The 19,125-nt window shown below is 36.8% G+C and overlaps 1 protein-coding gene across 4 annotated transcripts in view; it reads right to left on the bottom strand.

Annotated features, from left to right (window-relative positions):
* The window catches only part of LOC145247530 (uncharacterized), a 204,434-nt gene that overhangs the window by 136,657 nt on the left and 48,652 nt on the right, over positions 1–19,125 (bottom strand). For all 4 annotated transcript variants that reach the window (XM_080109360.1, XM_080109356.1, XM_080109358.1 and 1 more), the window contains 2 exons: positions 8,542–8,814; positions 1,131–1,289 (listed from right to left, as the gene is read on the bottom strand). In XM_080109360.1, the coding sequence (XP_079965486.1) occupies positions 1,131–1,289; positions 8,542–8,752 (370 nt within the window). In that variant the 5' untranslated portion in view covers positions 8,753–8,814. The remainder of the gene's footprint in view (positions 1–1,130; positions 1,290–8,541; positions 8,815–19,125) is intronic.

Here is a 19,125-nt window from a genome sequence, read left to right on the forward strand (position 1 = left end):
GTTTAAAATTGTTGTAGACTCTTGAAAATTCAGTATGTTATATCGCTAAACATATAATGAGAGGACTGACCAAGTGTAATGATTTCAGGTTAAAATGAACAGCTACAGCAGTGAATTGGAATACACCCTACTAAAGCCTGATTATCACAGCTGGTGATTTTCAAAAATACAATCTGGATGGGAGGACACTTTAAAAGAATGATATGCAATAAAATTTGGTTTTAAACTTGGAAAAAATGACAGAAACGTATGGAATGCTTCAGACTGCTTTTGGACCATCTTGCATGAATCGAGCATGAGTTTCTGAGTAGCATAAGAGATTCAAGGAAGGTAGGTAATCTGTGAGGGATGATGAGAGGTGTGGGAGGAGTAAGGAAGTCAGAACACCAGAGTTGATTGGCCAAATAAAGAATTTCATGGATAATGACCATCGTGAGTTTATAGAGACAATAATAAGTGCATAGTTTGATGTCAGTGTGGGAACTGTACACATAATTATTCGCATGGAACTTAAGATGCGGAAGATTTGCTCAAAGTTTGTCCCAAGGGTGCTCATAAAAGATCAGAAAGAAAGACGATGTCATGTGCATCAAGACAGTTCCTCACCCTCCCTATAGTCGAGACCTTGCTCCTTGTGACTTTTGGTTATTCATAAGCTCAAGGAAAACCTTAACAGCTGAGATGAGACAATTGAGGAGATGAAAGAGGCTCTGACGAGGGTTACTAATATACTCACACACGAGGATGTTCATGGGGCCTTCCAGAAGTTGTTGGAATGGTACACGTGCATTGCAGCCAGAGGAGATTACTTTGAAGGGGACTAGTGTTTCATGTGTGTACTGCCAATATAAGTGTGCAAACGTCTAGAAACTTATTTGATGTACGTCGTATTTATTCCTCTTCTCTCACCTTCTTCCTCCCCCTTTCTCTTTTTACTTTGTAGTATTCCATTTAATGTCTCCTCTCCTCCTCATCCTTCTCCTTCTTTACATCAAAGGAGTGCCAGATGAGAAAGAACAGAATCGCATCAGTACATAAATACCCCAATAGTTCTGAATGGATTCAAAGTGCATTGTCATCCTGAGATAATGAAAAAAAAAAAATGGTTTTAAGAGATGCTTGCCACTTACCTGTAGTATTATTCGGCCAATCCGTATTGTTGTTTCTGATGGTTTTAAGCATGTGACTGATATCTGACGGAATAGGATCACAAGCAGATTCATTATAACAGTATATTAGTAAGCAGTTGTGCAATTTAGATTCTGTGAAAACAACCAACGAGCAGTTCTCTGGAATAAAAAAATAAAAAAAATAATAATTATATACCCAGGGTGACCAAAAGAAAAGAAAACGGATCTTAACTCTAATTAGGCTCTGTTTCTTAGTGTTTTGTCCGAATGAAATGAAACTTTGGTCATAACTAGTTTATTTTTTTTTTATTTTTACATAGACGTCACCACTTATCAAGGCCGATAGGCCACTCAAGGATAAGGGTTAAAGAGTGTAGAGTAGTCAAAAGGACAATATAGTAATCGACAGTAATGGAAGTTCGGTAAATTTGTTAACTTAAGTGGAACGGCTCATCAGAAACTTGTTCACGTTGAACTTGAAGACAACCATATTATAGAAAGCTGGAAAGCAGGAAAACGGAAGACAATTCCACAGGCGTGCAGTTAAAACATCACATCAAAACACTAGGGTCTTTGGCCTTTTTTTCTCCGTTCTACAGCATCTGTTCTAGATGGCCTCCATTTAGCTTTTGTTTTTTGGGGGTGGTTACCCTGTATATATATATATATATATATATATATATATATATAAGCTACTAACTCCTGAAAATATCCTTACCTCTATAAGGCCATCATTCGCCCATGTATGGAGTATTGTTGTCATATTTGGGCTGGTGCATCTGCTACTAGTCTCTTGCTCCGAGATAATGTTTGAAAGAGAGTCGCCAACCTGATAGGTCCTGAACTGTCATCTAAGCTTCAGCCTCTGTCCCATCGACGAAATGTAGCATCCCTCTGCCTGATCTACAGGTACTTTAATGGAGAATGCTTCAATGAACTGCAAGCACTTGTACCCCCTCGACATAAATACCCCCGACAAGCAGCTAAATCCCACCCCTTCACAGTAGAGATCCCTAAATGTAAGAGAGCCTTCTATTCCAGTAGTTTCTTCCCCAGAACCGCTAGACTTTGGAATTTCCTTCCAGGTTCCTGCTTCCCCAACTGTACTGACATGCAGAAGTTCAAATGTAACATGAACCAACATCTTGCTGCTCAACTTCCCACATAGTACCCCTGTAGCTTATGTCCCTGTTTAGGGTGAAAACGTAATATATATATATATATATATATATATATATATACATTTTTTTTTTCTGTGGAAATATTATTTTTTTCAATTATATTTCACTTTTTTTTATATACTAATCCTTAATTTGTAAAGCCCAATGTAACTACAGAGCATATAACAAACAAATGAAAAAATGTCTATATTCAAAATTTTATGTGTTAACCATCTTACAGTTTATTCCTTTAATTACGTTGATATTTACAATTCTTAACAGTAACTGTTTCGTAGCGCCAAATCATTTCTTTAATTATTATATCAATGTTGTAATAAAAGATAAAATAAAAAATAATTGCACCTTCTCTTCCAATTTTCGGATTTTGTATTCATGCCCGAATGCATTTTATTTTATTTTGGTGGATTGATTGTTGCTATTTCTTCTGATGAGTTAAGGGCAGAATAGATTCATGTCATTTGTTATAACTAGCAGACCGTTCGGTATTTGTTATAGAGACAATTTTCTGTCGATTATTATATTGTAGTGAGATCAAAACAAATATATATATATATATATATATATATATGTGTGTGTGTGTGTGTGTGTGTGTGTGTATGTGTGTGTGTGTGTGTGTGTGTGTGTGACTTGGGCGCCTTCAGCTAGAATCGAAACCAAAACATACAACCTCCCATCCTCATTCCCTAGCCTCTGAGCCACGCTCATATGGATTATATATATATATATATATATATATATATATATAAAGTCACTTTTTAGAAGATGGAATCATTCGATCGTCAAAGACAATCTTCAAGCAAGAAAACAAGCAAGGTTCACAGAGTTTTATAACTATATAGATTATATAAAAGGAATGTTGTATGTGTCTGTGTGTGAGTATGGACTCCAACACGACTGGGTCATTTTTTTATTAAATTTCATATAAAGGTACTTTATGTGCCTGCTAGTGTTCTTAGATAGGTTTTGTATTGGAATGTCTTTGATAAGTTTCAATAATCGAAATAATCCGATAAAAGAAGAAATAGTCGACTTTGAATAAAGTTAACACCTTATACAGCCTAACATCACAAGTTCATTTGAGAAGTTTTATTACCACACAAGAAGAGGCCCGGCATATAAAATCAACAGTAGGGTCTTTTATATGATAGGGGCGCATTCAAAATGAATGTTTCTGTTTAAAGCACAAATGCACCATGATACTTGACTTTTTCATTTTAAAGTTAAATTCAAGCCATAATCACAGCACAAGCAGTAAAGGCAGCATATAAAATCAACAGTAGGTTCTTTGATATGACAGGGGCGCGTTTAAAATGAATGTTTTTGTTTAGAGCACAACTGAAACATGATACTTGACTTTTGCATTTTGAACTTTAATTCAAGTCATTATATATGTAAAAATAATTTTATAAAATCAACAGTAGGTTCTCTACAGTGCAATGTAGACTACAATATATTGTGCATTAAGTCACTATGGGGAAACATATGAAGCTTCATCCCAGTGCACCACGATGGGTCCCCAACTAGAGCAGGCAATCAATCAATTTGATTTAAAATGGACGATTTCACTGATTTCGATGACGTCTAACTGAAACCACTGTCAATAATTTTCCCCATTCTTTATCTGTGACTAAATCAAAACGCAGATTCCATGAACAAAGCTTCTTTCTTAGAAGTGCACGCCTGTGTGTTACATGATAAAGGGCTGTCCCCTTTTCATGTAAGTAAAAAAAAAATAGGGAATTAGTTAAATATAACTATGAAATAGCATAGTCAAGGATTCGAACTTGCGAAGCTAGATTTGGAATTGAAAATTTCAATCATAAGTTAAAATAAATAGAGAAGGTTATTGAAATAAGGAATTGCAATTATTTAGCTTACATATCTGTTATTGGAAAAGGAATGTAATAATGAAATTTGTTTCTGTGAAAATTAAAATAAGGAATTTAATCGTCAATTGAAATTGTAAACATATTTTGTAAAAAGGTTATTTGAAAAATAGGTTACTGAACTCGGGGTCATGTCAAGTTTGGCCACGTGACGCATGTCATCCAACATGCTTTATGAGCACATGTTTAATCATGCGATGACGTGACGAGTTCTCAATATAGGTAGAGTTTTAGATGCAGTCTGGGAGAAAGAGGGGAGAAGAGCCTAGAGAGACATGCTGACACCAAACCTTGGAAGCGGAGGTTAGAGAAGAAAAGCCATGTAAAGAAACTTTGAATTCCTCGAGCGAAATCAGGACCGGTCATGAAATAAAGGACGTCAACATGTGTTTTTGTATCTGCGTTATCGTGTTGTTATTCAACAGAAAAGGTACTTTCCATTTATGTTATAAGAACCTTGATAAAATCATCATCTAAAAATATGTTAGAAAGTATATGTGTCAAAGTATAAATGTTATAGAAACACTCCCATTCACAGAACTGTCAAAAGTATAAATGTCAAACTCTCGGTCTATCTATCTATATATCAAATCTCCTCTCATTGTGTATTACGAGCCGTCAGCTCTCTTGTATTAACATGTACCACAAACAGGAACATCTTAAGATATATGAACACTCAACACATGAACACTCCTAAGACTCTAATCTCTCACTAAGACTCCCCTAAGACGAACAACAACAACAACAATACAAATATATACGCAAATTTGGTACTTCTAAAAATACCATCCATTACATAACATGTGGAACTCTCTTCAGTTTGCCTGCTTCCCACCTGACTACAACTTGGATGTCTTCAAGTCCAACATAAACAAATTCCTGATGAACCGCCCCTTAAGTAAGACATTTTATCAAATCTCCAATACTAACGATTACTACGATACTATCCCATTGATTACTATACACACAATAACTATTATCCCTGAATGGCTCCCGGGCCTTGATAAGTGGTGACCTCCATGTAAAAAAAAAAAAACAATAAAAATATGGGGGTGTGAAACATTCATTGATCATCATTCAATCCCAACTCTCTCTGCCAGCACATATAGAAGGAAATGCTTAATATTTACATACATAGACAATATATTCACACACACACACACACACACACACACACATCTATATTATATTTATCTTAGTTTTTTTTTGGGGGGGGGGTTCAATCGCCGACACTGAGGATTGAATCGCAAGGACACGTGGTGCAGACCGAAAAATACAATTGCGAATTACTTAGGGTCTCTATCCAGTCATGAACAGGAGAACGCTTCCCCCGTGAAATAGATAAAGGGTTCTGCTCGAAATTCCGTCCAAATTTCTGAGTTTGATAGAAATATTCCTGAGTTCGACAAGATACATCTGAAGAAGGTTGGAGGTTACATCGACCGAAATGTTGTGAAAATCACACTCAAGATGAGAATAGTAGTCCAATGAATCCAAATAATACGAATAACCAATCCTTATCTCAAAAATTTAGAAACGTCATTTTTTATTAGACATTCGAACCACCGTATGGCTTTTATAATTTCTCAGGTTTGATAGATTGGCTTTCTTTAGGCCACATTTGGCCTTTTTTACGCTTTTTCATGAAACCCTGTTTTCGGCTGCCATATTTAAAAAAAAAATTTTTTGTAATAAAAGAGCGTAAAAAAGTTTGGCCTTAAGAAAGCCAATCTGACAAACCTCAAAAAGGCCAAATTTTAAAAAGCAATATGGCTAATAAAAATGATTTTTTTTTTCTGGTTTTATTTCAGCCTTTGGGTCTAATAATGTGTTTTATATAAAAATAAATAGTGGCTATAATTTTTTGTCAGTCAAATAATTTACACCGCTAAACTACACATTTACCAAAAAAGGGCAAATATTGTGAAATTTGGCCTAAAAACGTAAAGTGGTTCCAAAATGGGTGATCGATTTACTAGAACGCTGGATTAGAAACCCCCCCCCCACACACACACACAAATATTTAAGTATTGACTTTCTTTTTCTTTTTAATTTTTTTTTTTTCGGGGAGATTAGTAGGGACCGCCAAAATTCATCACAGAATTACCCCCCCCCATATGTAACACGATGTAACTTTATTATAAATTAATATTATCAGTATAACTTTTGTACCTTTTAAAAGAAAAAGGGCAAAATAAACCAGTAATAATTTGTTAAAAAAATTTTTTCATCGAACGAAAATAATGAAATTGCGAGACGAAAATCGTGTTTACATAATTGGCGCTTTAAAATGTGGCGAATTGTCCTTGTGCTGGGCTTGAGACAGGGAGAAAGTTGCAACAGGTTGCGCTGTTGCGACCTCTAAGGTCTGGAAGCACCAATGTGTGTCCAACCTCTCCGACTGACCGAATGCCAGTGCCCAAATAACAACAACACCCCTATGCGATATTCTGTCGCTTTAAATACGAAGCAGGGGGATGATTCACGCATGCCCAAGAATTAGAAGATGGCACAGCAGACGCCCAGAGATGCAGACCAAAGATAACGTTCCCATGTAGTAGACATTCCGAACGTGAAAACATACCCGTGTTTAATAAATCTAGCAAAAATCAACTAATGGTCAGATTTTCGTGAAATTTTCGATACTTATCCATTTTAGAATGAAATTACATATAAAATTCAGTTTTCGTAAAATATACGAGGGGAAATATTTTTTTAGTGCGTGTTCCCCCCCCCTCCATATTTATTTTTTCGAAATTCAAACAAAATATATTTAAATCTATCGAAATTTCTATTTATTATGAAACAGAAGAGTTCAAATAAGTAAAAAATATTTATCTTTTAAAAAATGTAAATATACATAGTGAACAAAAATTTACTTGAAATTGCAATTAAAAAATGAACAGTTTAGTAAAACCGTATTTCATATTTAATATACAAATGTTTATAATATTATTAATCATTAAACTGTGTAAACCTTAAAACCTAACAAAATTATAACAAAGATTAATTATTAATTGCAGTTTGAAGAAGATAAACAAAGTTTTTAAAAAATCATTAAGTCGCTTCTGCTTTTCCATAGTTCGTATAGTTAGCACAAATCTGACGTCACGGAAACATGCGGTCCATTTTTCACAATCGTTTGGCAGACCCTAGAGATTAGTGTCCATTCAATAATAATCTGCTGATTTTTTTTTTATTTTTTTCTTTAAGGCGAAAATAAAAAAATGAGGAGGGGGGCTATACCGCTCCTCCTACACATGTACCCAATTGTTTGCTATTCAATCAATAGTATTAATTGTAAGACTATATTTTTTTCTAAACAAAAAGATAAATATTTATTTATGAAACTTACCATACGATCAGGTTTTCTTTTTTCTTTGATTTGGATTTTTTCTTTTAAAGTAATAATTTTTTTATTTATTTATCCATTATTTTTCCATTGTATTTTCTTCGCAACATTTTTTTAACCAATGACTGTTTTCTGCTATATTTCAATTTAAAAAAAAAAAAAAAATTTTTAAAGATTTTTTGGGGCATTCCAACATATTTCTCGAGACATTTCATTACTGCATTGCATTACCTCCCCTGTTTTCCAGACGGTGATAGATGATTTGGCGTCCCCGTCGAAACATCTTCCAACGAATATTTTAACTGAAATTCTTAGACGGATTATTAGTATTAATTCTTATTATTATTATTATTATTATTATTATTATTATTATTATTATTATTATTATTATTATTATTAGTAGTAGTAGTAGTAGTAGTAGTTTGGCGTATGAATGATACTTTACTGTAAAAAAATGTTTATTTACTTTTTAAGTTTTTTAAGAATATTTCACATAAACAAGAAAGTTTTAAGAATATTTCCCACAGAAGAGATGTTGCGAGCCTGTCTTTGTTTTATCGTTATTTCCAATGGCAAGTGCTCGTCTGCGCTCCAATCTCTGGTCCCCCCTCGCCAATTTTTCATAAAAAACACCCGTCTAGCTGAAACCACTGTCAATAATTTTCCCCACTTTATCTGTGCCTAAATCAAAACGTAGATTTCATGAACAAAGCTTCTTTCTTAAAAGTACACGCCTGTGGAACTCTCTTCCATTTGCCTGTTTCGCACCTGACTACAACTTGGATGTCTTCAAGTCCAACATAAACAAATTCCTGACAAACCGCCCCCTTAAGTAGGACACTCTATCAAATCTCCAATGCTAATGATTACTACGATACTATCTCATTGATTACTGTACACGCAATAACACTTATCCCTGAGTGGCTTCCGGGCCTTGATAAGTGGTGACCTCTATGTAAAAAAAATAAACAAAAAAAAAATAATTTACCTACCCTTTTCACAACATCGTAGAGAACAATCTGTCATCCCAGTGACTCCACCTGATGTACACTCCTCAATTACTTTGATGTTTGTATTGTTTAAATCAATGGTGCTGTTTGACAAGAGCTGGGAAGTGCAGGGAGGCTGTCCCCACACCGGGAATGCAAATGCCAGAAGCATTACGAGAACAACAGCCAAGGAAAATTCTTTCGGTAGCGCCATTCTTTGTGGGAGATCTCAAGTTTCAAAAAAAAAAAAAAGTTTGAATCAGATGGAATCAGAACCTGGAAAAGAAAAAGTTGAAGAAATGTCATTCGATCATAAACTATGAGATCATATCTAATATATAAAATTGTCTTGCGGTCTTGATTTAAGAAATTTGTTTTTTAGATAAGGTGATGATCATTCGTATTATTTTGGATTCTTCAGACTACTGTTCTCATCTTGGTCATTCAAAAACAAACAAAGAACAATCGTCAAAAAAGTATTATTTCCGTTCATACAATTAATTTCGAAATACATGCTTTGGGCTTTTTAATATTTTTATATGTGTCTTAGATATTGTTGTGGTGGCACCCACTCATTTACATATGTGGATAATATTACACATAAATAACAAGACTCGGTTAGTCTGAGTGTGTTGTCCAGCCAAGACTCTCTTACCTGACAACCATTATGCAAATATACTGTAAATATACTTTTCCTAATATACTTTTGGCCCTGTCGGTGGGGCATTAGAATACGCCGACTGCCCCCCTGCAGAGGGTAAAAATCCCTCAATGGGGGTCCTGGATATGACCTTAAACTATATCCAGTGGTGAGGCCCCAGCTTGTGGAGCCACCCTTTAATTACCATTGCTCCCAGGTCCACTCTGACCCGGAGCGGTAGTACCTGTTGTTGAGACACTTGTAGTCTGTCTAAACTGTACGAACGAACTGTCTAAACCAAGATGGCCGACTCCTATTTATATCACCACAAGCAAGGGAGGTAACCATGTAACTGAAGCAAGGGAGGTAACCAATGTCTACATTAACATTGCTGCTGTCTTCAAGTGAATAATTTATTTCTGATTTAACAAGTCCCTTAGAAGCTCAGACGAAGCTCCTGCCTTGGTCAAACAATCAGAGACCTGATCACAACCCTTGATCCATTCTATCTGTATCTCTCCTCTACTCTTCATTTCCTTCAGCCTTGCTACATCTATTCTCAATCGTCGATCGCTTACCAGATTGTTGGAATTCAATGTCTCCACAAGTGATGCATTATCTGTCTTGCAGAGAACGTCTGGCAATTTAGATAACTGAAATACCTCTTGTATCATAACCGCAGTCAAAACACCAGCATCAGCTCCCTCATTCAGAGCAAGAGTCTCTGAGGCCAATGGGCTTTTTGTCACTCTGTCCAATTTCTTTGACGCCCAACACATGGGGGCCATTTTGTCAGTACTTCCTCCAATAAAGACAACAAAACCACCCTGTGAAGATCCATCTTCCAGACTGGCATAAGAGGCATCAGTATAACACAAAATGTGTAAATCTGAGGGCTTTCCCAATTTTGGAAATGTTATAGAACCCTTCTTGGATTTCAATTTTGATAAGGCTTTATTCGCCTCAAATAAGGCTTTTACTTTGGGATGCTTTCCAGTGTTGCTCATTTTACACACATCAAAAGCTATATCAGGGCGTGTTTGAGTTGAAACCCACATCATCTGACCTGCAAGTCTCTTCAACTCATGCTTTTCTTCTTCATTCAGTTCATCATTTTTCCTCAGTATCCTCCCTTTGCTTATTTCTATTGGAGATATGGAAGATACATATAGATCTTGTTCTACAGTGATCCCATTTTCCTGTTGATTAACATTCAGTCCAACATATTTGAATGTTCCACTTTCATGAGATCCCACCTTAAATTTTTCTTTCAATGTTGCAATCACATCCCTTTCAAACTCTGTGTTTCCACAGAAAACAAAATCATCCACGTGCATAGCAAGAATTCCAGTCAAATTTCCTTTAATATCATGCCACAAAAACAATGCATTATCATAAGCACTTGCTACTCCTTTTAATTCAATCAAAGCCTGAGTAACTCTCTTGTACCATGCCCGTGGAGCATCATTCAATCCATAGATGCATCTTTTTAATTTCCACACTTGAGATTTAGGACAAACATCAGATGGTGGCCTCAGGTACACATCTCTCTCTAAAATACCACCTTGCAAAAAGGCTGAGGTAAAATCTATGGTCTGCAGCATCCAATTCTTTATTGATGCGGTTAGCATGACCATTCGCATAGCTTCACGGCTACATGTTGGGGAGTCCGTTTTCAGATTACTATTTTCTTCATAGCCTCGTGCTACAAGGCGAGCTTTCATTGTTTTCTGATTATCCTTGAATTTTTCAGTAATCACCCATCTTGTGGATATTGTTTTTTGACCTGTGTATGGCACACATTCAAATACTTCATAGGTGTTCATGTTTTTTATTTCTTTATGCTTGGCATCCATTACAGCTTTCGACTGCTCTTGTTCAGCGGTGAGCAGGACTACATTTTCCTGTTCAGTATATTGGGGCACTTCTCTCCAATGATCAATATGATTCCAGTTGATACAAACTTGATCCTCGTTTTCATCCTCAGGTTCTATATTGATCCAATGACTATATTTGCCAGTTGATTTAGGCTGTACTGACATAACCTTTCCTTTCTTCCACTCCCCACTTCCATTTATTTTATAAGTTATGGTCTTATTTCGGCCAGGTTTTTCAGTCTTATCTCTTAAACTGGTAGAACTATCAACAACTTCTTCTCTGTCTATATCTTCACTTTCTACCACTTGATTCTGCAACTCCTCCTCCTCAACTGAAAGGTATTCATTCTTCCCTTCTGTAGTGTTTCCCAGCATTTCAGCTTTTTTTGTTCTTTTTTCGTTGTTTTTATTCACTTTCATCAATTGGCACGGATGCATCCTATAAAATGCTCCGCCATGTCTGATTAAGACAAACTGGCCTTCTCTGCCTAACACTTTTGCTGGACCACGCCATCCTTTAAAACCCTGCCTCCGATAATAGATTTGGTCTCCGGTAGCATAATCTTCATCAGCATAAGTTCTGACATTAGACCTGAGAGCTCTCCTAATTCTCTCACTGGACTCAGCTTCCAAAAAGTTTCTCCTTGCACTATGGAGAGCATTTAAATTTTTTCTCACCATGTCACTTGTAGTAGAGGACTCCATAGCAGGTAACTGGTCTGTCAGAATTGAGGGTGTATTTACATTGAAACCGAATACAAGTTCATTTGGACTGTGTCCAGAGGAATTGAGGAGGGCATTTTTTGCACAAATAGCCCATGCCAAGGCAATTTCAGGTTCACACTTCTCATCGTCAATTGTTTTTTTCATTGCCTCAGCAACTATCAAATTATGACGTTCTACAGTACCGTTGCTGAATGGACTTTCTGCGGCAGTAGTACAGGTCTCTATGTTGAGTTTTTCATTCATCTGTCTATAGTGTTTGTTGTTGAATTCACCCCCATTATCACTCAGAAAACGAACAGGAGATCCGAAATAGGTAATCCACATCATAAAGATGTTTTTGATGATCTCCTCCTTCTTCTTTGTTTTGATCAATGTTGCCGCTGAATACCTGGTAGCGGCATCAATGAGATGTAGTATCCACACCTCATTGTGGATGAACTCTTTCAAATCCATGCAAACTGTGTGATTAAATCTATTGCCAAGAGGCAATCCCACAACCGGTCGCAGTGGAGCTTTTTTAAATCTAAGGCAAATTTGACAGTTTTCACAAACCTCCTCAATCGCCTTTATAAATTCCTTGTCATTGAATTTGCCACTTTTTTTAACCAAGGAAACAAGTTTTTCCTTCGAGGCATGAGCAAACTGTCGATGAAGTTTTTCTGCTTTTTTTTTTTTTTCTGTGAAAGAACACTGACCAAAATTCTGAACATGTAATACAATGTTCTTAGTACCACTATGATCCAACAACTTATTTGTTAAGGGGAGACAATAGTGCCCTGAAGTTGTGGTCTTTAGTTCAATACATTTATCAAAAATCCAGCACATATCTTTCCGGAAATCTAGCACTATTCCTGCTGTCTTCATTGATTTGTGACTTAATAGAGGAGGCAAGTCGTTTTTCACAATATCTGCTTCGATATAAACTCTTATACCTCCGAGTGTAACCGGAAATTTAGCAACTTTAATTGCTGTGACAGCCACTCCATCACCAAAACAAAAACTCCGGTCTGAGTTCGTATACTTCACTAGTTGCAGGTCACTTTCATTTAAAGTATCTAAATAAACATCAAGCCACACTTCGCCAGCCAGTGTGCGAGTACAAGCAGAATCCAAGACTGCCATTCCAAATGTTTCCTTTACAAGATTTGAGATTTTTTCATTTGTACTGTTCAAATAAATATTTTCTTGAATGAACAACGTAATGTGTATTTGTTCTGTCGCTTCCGTAAACCTGGGCGTATTTCTAGGACACTCTCTAATTAGATGGTTCGGAGACTGACATTTGTAACACAACAACACGTTTCCACTTCGGTCACATGGATTAGATTGTCCTCGACGAAAACGCCTTTTGTTGTTACCCGGTTTAGAATAATTATAGTTGACGATTTCGGGCTCTGATTTCACTGCCGGTACATTTTCATCACGATAAATGTCACCAAATACTTTCTTTATCGATTCCTTCATGTTTTGATACGTCAAAACAGAACACGTTGTCCGCGCTAATTTTTCGTTCTCTTCCGATATGTTAACCGCGTTCAAAACAAGAAAAGCTTGCACTCCTTCCGGTAGAATAATGTTGAATTTTTTTAATCTTTGGTACAAAAACTCATAACGAACAAGAAAGTCATTTATACTGGTACCTGACGATCTTTTATAAGTGTAAAATTCCTTAAAAGTCATGTAAGCGCGCGTGTGTTCATCCTTTAAATATATGTCATCCAGTTTCTTTATTAAGATCTTCAAGCCATCTCGTCCGCCGATGTCACTTGTTGGCAATTCACGGACACATTCTCTAATATTCGGTGGCAGCGTCAAAAACACTGCTGGCCCTTTTTTTTCCTCAGAAAGATCCGTGAACAACGACCACATTTCAACGTCTTGTTTCCAGTTCTCGTAAACATCCTCCCCCTCCAACAATGGAGGTTGTTTGTTCGAAGTTGCCATATCCGATATCCGATCTGTCTAGTGCTACAGACAAGCTGTACAAAAAAAAAAAAAATTTTTTTTTTTTTTTTTTTTTTTTTTCGTTTTGTCGCACACAAAGGGATATCTCTGCTACCATTTGTTGAGACACTTGTAGTCTGTCTAAACTGTACGAACGAACTGTCTAAACCAAGATGGCCGACTCCTATTTATATCACCACAAGCAAGGGAGGTAACCATGTAACTGAAGCAAGGGAGGTAACCAATGTCTACATTAACACCTGTTAGGGTCCCAACTATGGGTTAAATAGAAACCGATGTGAAAACAACAAATATATTCTATTAAAAAAAATTTTCTTCAAAATCTTTGGATTCAGCATTAAATAACCCAAAACTGGTTGATATGCCATAAAACAAAAACAACCAACCAACCAACCAACCTAATATACTTTTATTGATCTACCTTTGTTTGTTGAGTCCTCATTTGTATTGCTTTATACGTTATTTGCAAACATAACGGATATTTTTCACCAAATTACATTACCTGTATTGTAGAACTGAACATGACCTAAACGCAAAGAAAAGCGAATTAAAACGATGTCAACTGTAGTTTTTATCTGAGAAAATCACTGCTGATTATATAATTTGTTGATGCCTTCAGACTCTAGTTTATTGAAAATACCAATTCAGGTAACTTGATTATGTAGTAGAGCTGACATCTGTTCAATGTAACCGCCTTCAGCCTCAATCGCTGTTTCAATATGGGTCCAAAACTGGGAGCATGCCTTTTCACAAGTGCTAGCGGGAGCTCGGCGAATACTCGGCAGATGGCGGCGATCAGGCTGGCTTTGGAAGGTCATGTTAGTGATGTTCTCAACGTATGATCAAACAAAGTAGTCCAGTGAGTTCAGGTCAGGGAAGAAGGAGGGCTGGTGAGAGAAGAGTAGCACTCCTTTTAAAGCTAACCCGACGGTCTCTTTGGACTTGTGGGCTGGTGCTGCGTCCTGCTGACACACCTAGAGTCTGCCAGCAGTGACCTGATTGCACCAGGAGATCACCACACTCTTCAGCACATCCAGGTACACTTTGGTGTTGACGTTCTCGCCGACTTCGAAGATGTGAGGTGGCATGATGTGGCCCTCACTTGAAAACACACCAAAGACCATAATCGTGGTCAGAAACTTCATTGAGCTGTACCTTTAAGTATTTAACCATCCGGATCGCTCTTGGGATTTGTACACAATTGGCCAACTAGTAGATAGCTTGCAACAGAAAACCAGTTTCCATCAAACAGAAATGGAATGATATTGTCTTTTCTAGGGCGACAATTTTATCGTTCCATGTATATCTTGTTGAAATCTGGATTCATATTTTTAATTAAAGAATGTAAAAAAGTTGTCTTTCTTACAACTAAAATTTTATTTATTTTTTATGTATGTTTTTAAAATGTGTAAACAAATAAAAGTTTAAATGATTTCACTGCATCCCTGGCAATACTATGATAATTTACAAAGTAAAGTTGCTTTACTCCTATATAAGTGCTTGATAATTTCAGTAACTAACGCCACGTGTCTAAATCTTTTCAGTTAGTGATATCTGACACTTATTAAAGAAAACAAAATTCTAGTTTGGCTTGCTTTCTTCGATTTTAATATTCAGTCCTGCTCTATAATTTTCAAAAAGAGCACACAGATATAGGAAGTCGGAGAAGTTTTCGCTCTCATACAAAGATTTACTCTCACTTCCACCAACACACTGAGAAGACTTTCTTGTGTAACATAATATATTCAGAATACTTAAGAACATGACCTTTTGCCACACTCATTCACATAAATCATGACAAACAAGTGAAGGGGCAGACACAGCCCAAAATAATATACTGCTACCACAACTGAGGAGGTGCACTCAAATTTTGTTCTTGTCTTAAAAGAATAAAAAATCGACTTTGTAATCTTGTAGGAGATGATCTCTCTTCTTTCTACTTCCTCTTTTTTACAGAAGAGACGTTGCTAGCCTTTCTCTACTCTACCGTTACTTCCATGATAGGTACTCGGCTGAACTCCAATCTTTGGTTGGCCACTCCTGCAAAATATTCAGAACAAGAGCTTGTCTTCCTACCAACATTGCAAAGAGCTTTCCTTTCTTCCTCTGCGTAGATAAAGCCACAGAACAATTTATTTCCAAGAACTTCAACATCATATAGCAACTGGTAGCACAAAGTGTTGACGACCCCTCCCCCCCCCAAAAAAAAGTACTGATAATGTTGGATGATATTATCGCAAGCATTAAAAAATGCCGAGTGCTCATCTGGCATTTCCATTTTGATGTTGTATGGCTCTGAAATGGAACACATACATCAAATTTGTTGCCAAGATCGTTGGGGAAATGATTGAATCATTCCACTGCTCCAGTAGGTATATCTTTGCCGATGCAATCCTCTATCTTTATAAGAGCCAAGTACGTCCTAAAGTAGATTACTGCTGCCACATCAGGGCAGAAGCTGTCTGGTGTGCCTTATTCAGCCTTGATAGAGTTCAAAACCGGCTTCAAAACCTTCTCTCTTCCCTGCAACCTCTTTCTCACTGAAGAGTGGGGGCGAGCCTGTCTCTGCTCTATCATTATTTTCATAGCAAGTGCTCGACTGAGCTCCAATCTATAGTCTCTCCTAGCCAGACTTTCACAAAAAAAACACTCGACTAGCTACAACCACTATCAACAATTTCCTCCACTCTCTATCTGTACCAAAATCTAAATGCAGATTCCATGAACACAGCTTCTTTGCTAGAATTGCCTGCCTGTGGAATACTGTTCCGCTGGCCTGCTTCCTGGCCGACTACTGTATGGTAGCTTTCAAGTCTAATGTAAACAAGTTTTTGTTGAACTGTCCCCTTAAATAATCTAATTGTACTCAACTTACACCATTAACAATTACTACACTACCATCTTATATTTATTAACCTTCATCCTCGAGTTGCCTTTGGGCCTTAATATGTGGTTACGCCCTTGCAAAAAAAAAATGTGCCCATAATGACTACTTGAAATGAGCTATGTTTGTAGCAATATATATTCATTCTTTTATTTTTTTTCTATTTTGAAAGACTACAGTTTTTCTTAGTAGATTACTAGCAGGCCGCCCAGCATTGCCTGGTCGTAAAATACGCTTAAATATGATATTTTGATTAATGCAGATTTCGTACTTATTATCGTATTATAGTGGACCCAATATATAGTAATGATTTAAAAAGTTTTAAAAAATGATGTGCGCTATCACCGAGAATCGAAACCAAAACGTTTAGCTTACGATTTACTTTCTCCTTTGATGTTAATGCCTGATCTATGCAGACATGTTTGCTGCAAGGCTAACAATCAAAACATGAACCAATAGCTATTACGTTACGCATGCATATTTGTAATTTTCCCACTTTTGCACCAATTTTCCCCGGCTAAAACCCAAATATGAAGTTTCACATGAGCTTGAATACCCTATATATTAATTTTCATGCCTGTAAACCAAAAACTGACAGAGGAATTTGGTAGGCAAAAAATTAAAACCTCTGCTGGATTGCCAACAGATAGGGGGGAAAAGATGTTAATGTCCCCTCTAATTTCCTGGACGCCCTACTTCTAACAATTTTCGTCAGATCTGCAAGACTGACTTGTGGACAATTCTGAAGGCCACTGAAGGGGCTGTTTCGGGAATGGAATTTATTAGGAAAAACGACCCTTCCCTGGACGAACTGTCAAAACAATGCAAGTGAAGGGCCCCAGGGTTGATTCATCCGTCACTCTATTGGGCCCTTAAATTGACTTTTCCTTTGGACGTTGGTGACATTGCAAGAGAAGGTCAGGACACGAAAAACCTGACTATCTTGAGCATTGCATACATTTGCCGACCGACTTCGGGGCTGAGTGTGACACCTTAAGAAAGGTACCATGGCTTTGAATTTGGCTAGTCTGAATGCAGGGGGTTTGAGGTCATCAGGTTGAGCACAGCCTCTTTTCCCTGGGAGTAGATGTGGCTGCAATTCAGGAAAAGTATTTCATTTCTTCTGTGGACTGTCAAGAGAGTTTGATCCAGGATGAACTCCTGATGGACTCCAGCATTAATACTGTGAGATTCTGATTTCCGCCCATCAACTACTATTCTTATAAACCTATCAGAGAGAAATGATTTAATAATTGAGAAGACATCTCCAGCTATACCATAGCTGACGATTTTTGTGGAGTAAGCCTTTATGCCATACCCTATCCAAGGCCTTTGATATATCAAGAGCAGTTACCCTAGAAAGAAAGCCTTTGTCAAGAGATTCGCTAATGCTATGAGATATAATCGTTAGCACATCTGCTGTAGATCTAACAGAACGGAAACGATATTGCATGTCACTAAGAAGATTATTTTTGTTGAGGTGGTTGACTACTTCTTTATTTGATAATATTCCAGCGAAAATTTCATGACGCACAGGAGACTGCTTGGTCTGTACTGAGAGTGAGATGACTGATCACCTGAATTCTTAAATACGGGATATTCTGATGAGGTTTTCCAGGATGTTGGGAAGCAATTCTCCTTAAGACAACCCTTAAACAGCTTTGTAAGTATGGGAGCAAGTTCTGGTTGGAGCTTTTTGAGTACTATAATTGGAATGTCATCAGGGCCAATTGCTTTACTTGAATCAAGGTTTTTGATTAGCTTGGCAACATCACGCACAGATATTTGTATGCTATACAGCAAATTTTCACACACAGGAGAAATACGAGGGTTGGCAGCCCTGATCACATAGATTAGAATTGACTAGCCAATTTATGTGCTACCGTTGTACCAGGTTATTGGCAATATAATAACGTATTAAAATACAATGTACCTTTTAAATTACCTAGTCCGGTCCAGGCATAAAAATAAGAACCAGCAATGGAGGATAACTCATTTTATATTGAAGAATATAATGCGAGTTATCTACCTTAAATGTTAAAATGTGCAAATAAATAAATAAACAAATAAAAATTAAAAATGACCTCAGGTAGGTACAGGTAGTCTTATATAAAATTATGAGTTTGTGTATCCCACCGGAAGTTGAATGACGTCATATCATGTTAATAGTATCAATGAATGACTTTAAACTAAATGACCTCTTGCTTGTAGCAAATCTATATAATATTAAAACTTTGGTAATCTTGCGTGTTTGTTTACACATAAAATGTAAAGGTGAATAAGAGGTTGTTGCGGGCCAGGATATAAATATCTTAACTCGCTACAAAAGAAAATAATGAAACGAATGGAAAGAAGGAAACAAAACTCAATTGTTGGATAAAATAAACATGTTGTTTATTTCCTGTTGAAAAATGAATGTTTTAGGTGTAATTTGTGGGGATTAATAAGAATTGACTGCGGACTGGAAGATGCGGGACTTCCAGTGGAAAAAGGAA

Source organism: Euprymna scolopes, chromosome 25 (assembly GCF_053919585.1).
Source record: "Euprymna scolopes isolate OS-2025 chromosome 25, ASM5391958v1, whole genome shotgun sequence".
In the NCBI taxonomy this organism is placed as follows: domain Eukaryota; kingdom Metazoa; phylum Mollusca; class Cephalopoda; order Sepiida; family Sepiolidae; genus Euprymna; species Euprymna scolopes.